The sequence below is a fragment of the Salvelinus alpinus genome, chromosome 11 (assembly GCF_045679555.1).
Source record: "Salvelinus alpinus chromosome 11, SLU_Salpinus.1, whole genome shotgun sequence".
In the NCBI taxonomy this organism is placed as follows: domain Eukaryota; kingdom Metazoa; phylum Chordata; class Actinopteri; order Salmoniformes; family Salmonidae; genus Salvelinus; species Salvelinus alpinus.
The window spans coordinates 30,471,682-30,481,931 of record NC_092096.1 but is presented as its reverse complement, the minus strand read 5'-3'; the positions used below and the strand labels follow the sequence as shown (position 1 = coordinate 30,481,931).

The 10,250-nt window shown below is 46.6% G+C and overlaps 1 protein-coding gene across 5 annotated transcripts in view; it reads right to left on the bottom strand.

Moving 5' to 3' along the window:
* Window positions 1-99: 99 nt before the first annotated feature.
* The window catches only part of LOC139533925 (golgin subfamily B member 1-like), a 26,132-nt gene continuing 15,981 nt past the window's right edge, over window positions 100-10,250 (bottom strand). For 2 of the 5 annotated variants that reach the window (XM_071332434.1, XM_071332435.1), the window contains exons 12-22: window positions 9,747-10,170; window positions 9,269-9,502; window positions 8,182-9,009; window positions 7,852-8,024; window positions 7,606-7,765; window positions 6,932-7,042; window positions 6,429-6,599; window positions 6,122-6,222; window positions 2,354-2,425; window positions 1,928-2,024; window positions 100-1,691 (exon numbers count right to left, since the gene is read on the bottom strand). In XM_071332434.1, coding sequence (XP_071188535.1) covers window positions 1,551-1,691; window positions 1,928-2,024; window positions 2,354-2,425; window positions 6,122-6,222; window positions 6,429-6,599; window positions 6,932-7,042; window positions 7,606-7,765; window positions 7,852-8,024; window positions 8,182-9,009; window positions 9,269-9,502; window positions 9,747-10,170 — 2,512 coding nt within the window. In that variant the 3' untranslated portion in view covers window positions 100-1,550. The remainder of the gene's footprint in view (window positions 1,692-1,927; window positions 2,025-2,353; window positions 2,426-6,121; window positions 6,223-6,428; window positions 6,600-6,931; window positions 7,043-7,605; window positions 7,766-7,851; window positions 8,025-8,181; window positions 9,010-9,268; window positions 9,503-9,746; window positions 10,171-10,250) is intronic. The other 3 variants (XM_071332436.1, XM_071332439.1, XM_071332437.1) reach the window with 2 other exon arrangements.

Here is a 10,250-nt window from a genome sequence, read left to right as displayed (position 1 = left end):
CTGTATCAATGCTGGACACAACTGTATTCAAAACGATAATGTTTGTTAATTAGTAAAAGCACACATTCTCATTCCGTAATAAACCGCAATAAACATCCATTTGTTTTCCCAATATATTTCAGTTAAAAAATAGCCCAAGAGTAACCAACACTGATCATACAGAGATTTGACACTTAAAGGACTAGATTTACTTTGCACCAGTTATTTTCATCAGGTTATAAATCACGTGTCATTCCCAATATTTGTCTTATTTTTTCACCTGTTATGTTCTAACTAGTCCCCTTTGAAAATAACTGGTACACATCTAGCCCTATACCCCTCAGTAGGCTGTGCTGAAAAACACGTATCATCATCATCATCATCATCAATCATCATGACAATTCAATCTATACAGCACAGTACAAGGTCATTAACAATAGAAGTTAACAGAGGACAAGTGAGTCACAAGATGTGTAGTGGGACAACAGACACCAAGAATAAGTTTTTGAGTAGTCATTTTTCCCAGCAGTATTGTGTTCGCCATACATTGTAGTAGATTATGCGGTTTAAATGCGTAAGCAATAAATAATGCTAAATTATAGGAATCTTAGATTGGATGGACATTATTTGTAGTGTCACAGAAAAAACACCAACACGATTTCATCTGGAATGAACAACATTCCACCAGAATGTCAAATGAATCTGCCATAAAATCAATAGAATAAAACCCTCATCTGTGCACCAATGGCAGAAATTGGGGAATTGATTGGATAACCCACATCCAGTACATACATACTGTACATACGACATACAAATACTACAGGAGTCAAATATGCCAATGATGGTGCTCTCTCTTAATTAAAGAGAAAACAATGAGAGGAAAAAGAAAATAAATAGATGGTTGTAGGAATGTAGTCATAGCAGGTTGTACACGTTTCAGTTGGTGTCCATTGTACGTGAGAACATAGGAGAGTAAGAGAGATAGGAACAGATCCACAGATCCTAACCCTCACTCCATCCAGACATGAAGTGACCCTTTATTCTCCTAATTTAAAGGCACCTAAACCACCACTAACATAAACTGGCTGAAAAACGAAACACCGTGTAAATCTACTGTACAGTGTCATTTCATGTTAGTTCCCCCAGGTACATTTAAAGATGCATAATATCCACGTCCCTTTATAGAAGTCCAATAAACAACAGTTCTGAGGTAGTGCAATACTGCTTCTCATTTCCTCTACAATAACATTTGACTGATCATGTACGCTAACGGTAACATATTAAATATTGAGTCAAATCAATGATGGCAGAGGGTGTTTTTGACTCCCAGTATATAAAAAAACTATTCACTTTGGTTAATAGGCTAAGACACATTATCGTTATTTTTGTTGTTGTATCAAAAGTGCATGGTCTGTGTGTGTGTGTGTGTGACGAGTCTTCTCCGATTCTACACTATTGAATGTAACAGTAATATGATATCTGTCTTGGAGAGGGGGTGGGTGGGTCTGTGTCACATGTCCGTTATCTCTCCATCTCTCTCCTCTCTCACTCTCTAAGGGGTGGAGGGGGTCCTAAACGTAACCCCCCAGGCAGAGCAGTAGCAGCACGTGCACGGTGAGCAGGTAGAGGGACACCAGCAGGGGTGTGCGCTGGCGAGAGCAGAAGGCCACGCGCAGCATTCTCATCAGGCCTGGCCCACTGCTGCTCCGAATCTGATGGAGGGGGAGAGAGGGAGAGAGAGGGAGAGGGAGAGGGAGAGAGGGAGAGAGAGGGAGGGAGGGGGAGAGAGAGAGAGAGAGAGAGGGAGGGGGAGAGAGAGAGAAGTATAGACTGTTACAGGAGGCAGTAGTAGTAGTAGTAGTAGTAGAAGTAGGAATAGACCATTCTTACATTTCATCTTCAGAAATGTATCCTGTGTAAATAATACAGGGTGTTGGTTGGTACTTACTCGGGTTGCAGAGCCTCCTGGTGGCTCAATGAGGACAGCTGTCTCAGAAGCAGAGAACTGCCCTTCATGGGCCGACTGCCATTCACCCTGGTTGATCCTACGGCAGGTGAGCGAGGAGAGAGATACTGAGTAAATACTGTCTGACACACACAGGAAAGCACACAGACAAGTTCCAACACCAATATTCCAAACGATGACTTGAGGCCAATAATCCCATTATCAACACAGTACCTCTACAAATCTGAGAGCAGAGTATCTCTATAGAGCCTGACAGTCACAGCAGCGAGCTGACATGCTCATTCCTCATTAGAATCACACTGTGTCAGTGAGTGTAGAGCTGTAGGGGAAGGCAGAGGATGACCTCTGTCATGTGACAGGTGACACTAAGTGACACTAAGTTATCACACACTGTGATAACTCTCTTACAGTTTGAGGCGGTCCTGGGCGGCCATTAGCTGCTCCTCCACAACCACCCTATACTGCTGCTCTTCATCCAGTCTGACAGACACAAAGAAAGGACACATTAGCATGTCGGACATGCTTGCGTTGGGCTGGGGCTGTGTGGTGTTGAATGGGTTTGTTGTGTCTGTTCTGTTTGTTATTGTTCATTTTTTTGCGTGTGTGTGTTCTGGTCATTGGTAGAGAGAACGTGTGTGTGTACTGTATGTGTGTGTGTTCTGGTCATTGGTAGAGAGAACGTGTGTGTGTACTGTATGTGTGTGTTCTGGTCATTGGTAGAGAGAACGTGTGTGTGTACTGTATGTGTGTGTGTTCTGGTCATTGGTAGAGAGAACGTGTGTGTGTACTGTATGTGTGTGTGTTCTGGTCATTGGTAGAGAGAACGTGTGTGTGTACTGTATGTGTGTGTGTTCTGGTCATTGGTAGAGAGAACGTGTGTGTGTACTGTATGTGTGTGTGTTCTGGTCAGTGGTAGAGAGAACATGTGTGTGTACTGTATGTGTGTGTGTTCTGGTCATTGGTAGAGAGAACGTGTGTGTGTACTGTATGTGTGTGTGTTCTGGCCATTGGTAGAGAGAATGTGTGTGTGTGTACTGTATGTGTGTGTGTTCTGGTCATTGGTAGAGAGAATGTGTGTGTGTGTACTGTATGCGTGTGTGTTCTGGTCATTGGTAGAGAGAACGTGTGTGTGTGTACTGTATGCGTGTGTGTTCTGGTCATTGGTAGAGAGAACGTGTGTGTGTGTACTGTATGCGTGTGTGTTCTGGTCATTGGTAGAGAGAACGTGTGTGTGTGTACTGTATGTGTGTGTGTGTTCTGGTCATTGGTAGAGAGAACGTGTGTGTGTGTACTGTATGTGTGTGTGTGTTCTGGTCATTGGTAGAGAGAACGTGTGTGTGTGTACTGTATGTGTGTGTGTTCTGGTCATTGGTAGAGAGAACGTGTGTGTACTGTATGTGTGTGTGTTCTGGTCATTGGTAGAGAGAACATGTGTGTGTACTGTATGTGTGTGTGTTCTGGTCATTGGTAGAGAGAACATGTGTGTGTACTGTATGTGTGTGTGTTCTGGTCATTGGTAGAGAGAACGTGTGTGTGTGTACTGTATGTGTGTGTGTTCTGGTCATTGGTAGAGAGAACGTGTGTGTGTGTACTGTATGTGTGTGTGTTCTGGTCATTGGTAGAGAGAACATGTGTGTGTACTGTATGTGTGTGTGTTCTGGTCATTGGTAGAGAGAACATGTGTGTGTACTGTATGTGTGTGTGTTCTGGTCATTGGTAGAGAGAACGTGTGTGTGTACTGTATGTGTGTGTGTTCTGGTCATTGGTAGAGAGAACGTGTGTGTGTACTGTATGTGTGTGTGTTCTGGTCATTGGTAGAGAGAACGTGTGTGTGTACTGTATGTGTGTGTGTTCTGGTCATTGGTAGAGAGAACGTGTGTGTGTACTGTATGCGTGTGTGTTCTGGTCATTGGTAGAGAGAACGTGTGTGTACTGTATGTGTGTGTGTTCTGGTCATTGGTAGAGAGAACATGTGTGTGTACTGTATGTGTGTGTGTTCTGGTCATTGGTAGAGAGAACATGTGTGTGTACTGTATGTGTGTGTGTTCTGGTCATTGGTAGAGAGAACGTGTGTGTGTACTGTATGCGTGTGTGTTCTGGTCATTGGTAGAGAGAACGTGTGTGTACTGTATGTGTGTGTGTTCTGGTCATTGGTAGAGAGAACATGTGTGTGTACTGTATGTGTGTGTGTTCTGGTCATTGGTAGAGAGAACATGTGTGTGTACTGTATGTGTGTGTGTTCTGGTCATTGGTAGAGAGAACGTGTGTGTGTACTGTATGTGTGTGTGTTCTGGTCATTGGTAGAGAGAACGTGTGTGTGTACTGTATGTGTGTGTGTTCTGGTCATTGGTAGAGAGAACGTGTGTGTGTACTGTACAGTGAGGGGAAAAAGTATTTGATCCCCTGCTGATTTTGTACGTTTGCCCACTGACAAAGGAATGATCAGTCTATAATTTTAATGGTAGGTTTATTTGAACAGTGAGAGACAGAACAACAACAAAGAAATCCAGAAAAACACATGTCAAAAATGTTATAAATTGATTTGCATTTTAATGAGGGAAATAAGTATTTGACCCCCTCTCAATCAGAAAGATTTCTGTCTCCCAGGTGTCTTTTATACAGGTAACGAGCTGAGATTAGGAGCACACTCTTAAAGGTAGTGCTCCTAATCTCAGTTTGTTACCTGTATAAAAGACACCTGTCCACAGAAGCAATCAATCAATCAGATTCCAAACTCTCCACCATGGCCAAGACCAAAGAGCTCTCCAAGGATGTCAGGGACAAGATTGTAGATCTACACAAGGCTGGAATGGGCTACAAGACCATCGCCAAGCAGCTTGGTGAGAAGGTGACAACAGTTGGTGTGATTATTCGCAAATGGAAGAAACACAAAAGAACTGTCAATCTCCCTCGGCCTGGGGCTCCATGCAAGATCTCACCTCGTGGAGTTGCAATGATCATGAGAACGGTGAGGAATCAGCCCAGAACTACACGGGAGGATCTTGTCAATGATCTCAAGGCAGCTGGGACCATAGTCACCAAGAAAACAATTGGTAACACACTACACCGTGAAGGACTGAAATCCTGCAGCGCCCGCAAGGTCCCCCTGCTCAAGAAAGCACATATACATGCCCGTCTGAAGTTTGCCAATGAACATCTGAATGATTCAGAGGACAACTGGGTGAAAGTGTTGTGGTCAGATGAGACCAAAATGGAGCTCTTTGGCATCAACTCAACTCGCCGTGTTTGGAGGAGGAGGAATGCTGCCTATGACCCCCAAGAACACCATCCTCACCGTCAAACATGGAGGTGGAAACATTATGCTTTGGGGGTGTTTTTCTGCTAAGAGGACAGGACAACTTCACCGCATCAAAGGGACGATGGACGGGGCCATGTACAGTCAAATCTTGGGTGAGAACCTCCTTCCCTCAGCCAGGGCATTGAAAATGGGTCCTGGATGGGTATTCCAGCATAACAATGACCCAAAACACACGGCCAAGGCAACAAAGGAGTGGCTCAAGAAGAAGCACATTAAGGTCCTGGAGTGGCCTAGCCAGTCTCCAGACCTTAATCCCATAGAAAATCTGTGGAGGGAGCTGAAGGTTTGAGTTGCCAAACGTCAGCCTCAAAACCTTAATGACTTGGAGAAGATCTGCAAAGAGGAGTGGGACAAAATCCCTCCTGAGATGTGTGCAAACCTGATGGCCAACTACAAGAAACTTCTGACCTCTGTGATTGCCAACAAGGGTTTTGCCACCAAGTACTAAGTCATGTTTTGCAGAGGGGTCAAATACTTATTTCCCTCATTAAAATGCAAATCAATTGATAAAAATGTTTGCATGCTTTTTTCTGGATTTTTTTGTTGTTATTCTGTCTCTCACTGTTCAAATAAATCTACCATTACAATTATAGACTGATCATGTCTTTGTCAGTGGGCAAACGTACAAAATCAGCAGGGTATCAAATACTTTTTTCCCTCACTGTATGTGTGTGTGTTCTGGTCATTGGTAGAGAGAACGTGTGTGTGTACTGTATGTGTGTGTGTTCTGGTCATTGGTAGAGAGAACGTGTGTGTGTGTACTGTATGTGTGTGTGTTCTGGTCATTGGTAGAGAGAACGTGTGTGTGTACTGTATGTGTTTTTAAAGTGGGGTGTCGTGGGGTTGAGAACTGGTACCTGCGCTGGAGCTCTTTAAAATCCACCCTGAGGCTCTCGCTCTCTGAAGGGCCACTGTGCTGCTGAGGAGCTCCGGGGGCACTGTCCACTTCCCCTGTCCTCTGGGGGCCACAAGAAATAGTCAAAATCACTCAACATTGTAGAAATCACTATAGTGCAGTCTTAAATGGCTCCAGAGATGTCAATGTGTAAATCTAGTTCCTCTGTGCCATAGTGGACACATTATCTTTAAAAACATATGTTCAGTATGTATCAACTAGGGACAGTGAATGAATCAGAGCAGAGTGATATCCAAGGGCGTGCTGACCTTGCGCTTGTCTTCGTGCAGTTCCTGGAGCTGCCTCTGGAGGGCAGTGCAGCGGCTCTCGGCCTCATCCAGCCTCTGGGAACTGCCTTGGAACTGGGAGGAGAGATGGCGGTTCTCCTCAAACACCTGCGAGAGCTGAGGGGAGGGAGGGACAGCAACGGGCTCAGCAGACTGTACACACACATACAAAACCAAAAGACAGAAGAACGAAGAAGAAGCAGAGAAGAAATTATGAAAGAAAATGGAAAAGAGGCATGCAAGAGAAATGAAATGAAGAGGAAAGAGCCAGAGGGGGAGACATAATATGTAATCATCTAATCCATAATCATGAAATTAAGTACCTTTCATTCAACCATGTAATTTAGTACTGTAAGTCAGAGAGGGTGATCAGAGGTAGTTGTGAGATAACGTAGTAGGAAAACAGAATGATTGTAGGTAGGGTTGCTAAGACACAGACAAGAGGCTATGGGTGACAGGAAGGAGGAACAGTATGGTATCTCTACCTTGTTACTGAGCTGTGTAATCCGCTGCTCTCGCAGCTCAAGATCATTCAGCGGGCCACTCTCTGATTGAAGGACCCCTACTTTAGATGACAGGTCTGCCTCAAGAGGTGCCTGAGCACAAAAAACAACAAACAAGAACACATAAACAGCCACGGAGAAGAGACAACAGAGGTGACCCATAATCACACCGTTTAACCGTCTCTTAACTGCACAAATGTAGAACTGAAACCTAGATTTGTAGATAACATTGTCCAGTACAGGCCAAATGTATGCAGCAAGCAGAGTGCATCTTGCCACAGTCAACACTGCTGTTCTATCATACTATTTATCCAACTGCGCGACCAAGACACTATCCACTTTATATTTGTACCACAGTCGTACTTGACACAGCACATTCATCATTTATACTGTATATCCAATTGTGAAGATATCAGTTTTATTACTATGCATTATTTATTACTATGCATTATTACTTCCTTTAATTAATTGTTATTTTGATTGGTCCAGAAAAAGGTGATTTCACTGCTCCTTTTATACCCGCTGTAAACTGTGTACGTGACAAATACAATTTGATTTGGACATGAACAGCAGTAGATTACGTCTGCCATCTCACTAATCCCTGGTCCAAGTACAGTCGTTATCAGTTGCAGATTTAGAGGTGTCCTCCTCCTAACCTGTCTCTGGTGCTGTTCCTCCAGTGGTTTGGGCCTGGTGGCGCGGGCCTCCTCCAACATGGCACCGAGCTGGCGCACCTGCTGGTCACGGTCCGAGAGGGTGGCCAGGGTCTGCTGCTTCAGGAGCTCTGCCTGGGCCTGCCAGTCAACCTGCTCCAGCCTAGAGAGAGACATATATACCTATGTAGCCAAGGCATAGACACTCATATACCTCTAAACATGATTAAGAATGTATGTATGTCTCACCTGAGAATTTCTAGTTCCTGGATCTCCCTCTGCCTCAGGTTGTCCAGCTCCCTCATCCTGTCCACCATCTCCTCAGCCCTCCTCCTCTCCTCCTCTAGCTCCTGGCTGAGTCTAGACAGCTCTCCTCCTCCCAGTCGAGTGAGCTCTGAGTGCTGCCGCTGCAGCTGTTCCAACTACAGGACAGGGAGAAACAAAGCGTGTGTTACTGTGGATACTGGTATATGAAAACACTATGTGCAGGTAAGTTATGACATCACTACTATTGTGGTTGCGTTAGTAGTGCTTTTATGGAACACTTTGTGCAAAATGGAGATAATTCTGGTTGATTACCAGTCTCTCCCTGTCGTTCTGCAGGGCTGACAGGGCGTTCTTCAGTCCCCACACCTCCGCAGTGGATCCTCCATGGCCCGTGGTGGGTGTCTGCTGGCCCCCTGCCCTGCTCATCTCCTCCAGTCTGAGGCTGAGCTCCTGGGCCTGGCTGAGTGCCTGGTCCCTGCTGCCCTGCAGTGAAGCCATGGCCTGGCCGAACGCCTGGTTCTGGGCCCGGAGCTGGCCGGCCACCTCCCTCTCCTCCAGCAGCCTCTGCTCCATGGTCAGCAGGTCTCGGGCCAGCTCGGCCACCCTCTCGGCCGCTGTCTCCGATTCCATGCGCGTCACCCCTCCCTCCCAACGCAGTTCTTTCAGCTCCTTCTGCCGAGCCTCCTGCACCTCTCCTTCCTTGGCAAGGCTCTCCTCCATGCTCTCCACCTGGGCCCTGGCAGCCTGCAGCTGCTCCCTCAGCTTCTCTACCTCCGCCCCGGGAGCGTCTCTCCCCTGCCTGTTTCCACTATCACCAGCCTGGCTGAGGGCCTCCCTCTCCACGGCCTGAACGAAAGCCTCCCCTCCCTCCAGGCTCTTGATCTTAGTCCCTAGCTCTTCTCTCTCCTTCTCCAGGGTAGCGATGCGCTCCAGCTGGCCGGACAAGAGCTGCTTGTGCTGGGATTCCTTCATGGTGAGGACCTGGGTAAGGTCGTCCCTGTAGCCATGAAGCTGGGCAGATAGCTTGGCCTTCTCTGCGTGGAGGTCATCCCTCTGGACCAATAAAGAGCGTAGCTCCTCCTTCAGACTGTTATTCTCCGCAGCAGCCTCCTGGATCAGAGCGTCCTTTTCCATCATCACCTGGGACAACAGACCCATTACGTAGAGGGATGGGTTATACAACTGGGGCATGAGGAAGACATTCTAGAATAATATCACACTAATAACATCACTCTTATCACTACATACAGTTTCAGCATGTCAATGACATGCGTGTACATAAACAAACATGGACCATTTACTACCGGTTTACATTAAGTGTAGGAGAATCCATTCAGAATCTCTTCTTGACCTGCCATTTATGCCTCTGTACACATGAGTGTTATCATTGTTTTTTAACCTGCAGATGTTTCTCCTCCAGCTGTTTGTACATGCCAAGTACTCTGTCTCTGTCGTCCTGTAAAGAGCCCATGGCCTTGGTGAAGGCGTCCAGCCTGGCTTTGCTGTGGCTGCTCTCCTCCTCTGCCTTCCGCAGCCGGTCCTCCAGACCCCGCACCTCCTCTCTCCTCTCCTCCAGCTCCTTCTCAGCCTCCTGGGCCCTGGCGTCAGCCTCCCTCCTGGCCTCCTCTGCAGCCTGGGGGGAGTAAGCATGTTAGCAGTCAAGAAGATGCAGGGGAATGGGTTTAAACATTTTCAAGCTTGTAAAACAACTTGATAGCTCAATCAAAACGGTAACATCACAATACATTTGTAGGGAATTTTGACACCCTATTTTGAATAAATGTAGAATTTGACACCCCATGCATTAAAATGAGCAACTATTCATTGTGATGACAAAACATGACATAAAGCAGAGATGAAATAAAAGTGATGCATACCTGTGTCACGGCTTGCTCCTTCTCCCCCAGCAGCTCTACCTCTCTCCTCTCCTTCTCACTCAGCTCTGTCTGCAGGTTCTCTGTCAGGGTCTTAGAGGAGTGCAGGTCTGTCTCCAGTTGTTCCACGCTCAGGCCCAGCCTCCTCCCCTCTGCTTCCCTCTCCTTCAGCTGGGACCTGGCCTCGTTGGTCTCTCCCTGCAGCTTCCCAACTGCCTCTTCCAGGGCCTGGGCTCTGTGGCGGAGCCCCTCCGCCTCGCTCTCCAGGGAGGCCAGCTGGGCGCGAGCGTCAGCCAGGGAGGTCTCGGTCTGGGCTAGGGACTTCTGAAGCTCTCCCCTCTCCTGCTCTAGGGCAGCCTGGTTCTCACGGAGCCTCTTCTCTTCCTGCTCCCATTTCAGCTGCCACTGCTCATCTGCTTTCTGCAGTCTGGACAAAAAATAAGAAAAAAACACATTACATAACACACTATAGTGTATCACAAACCTGGCAGGAAATTGGGGCAATTT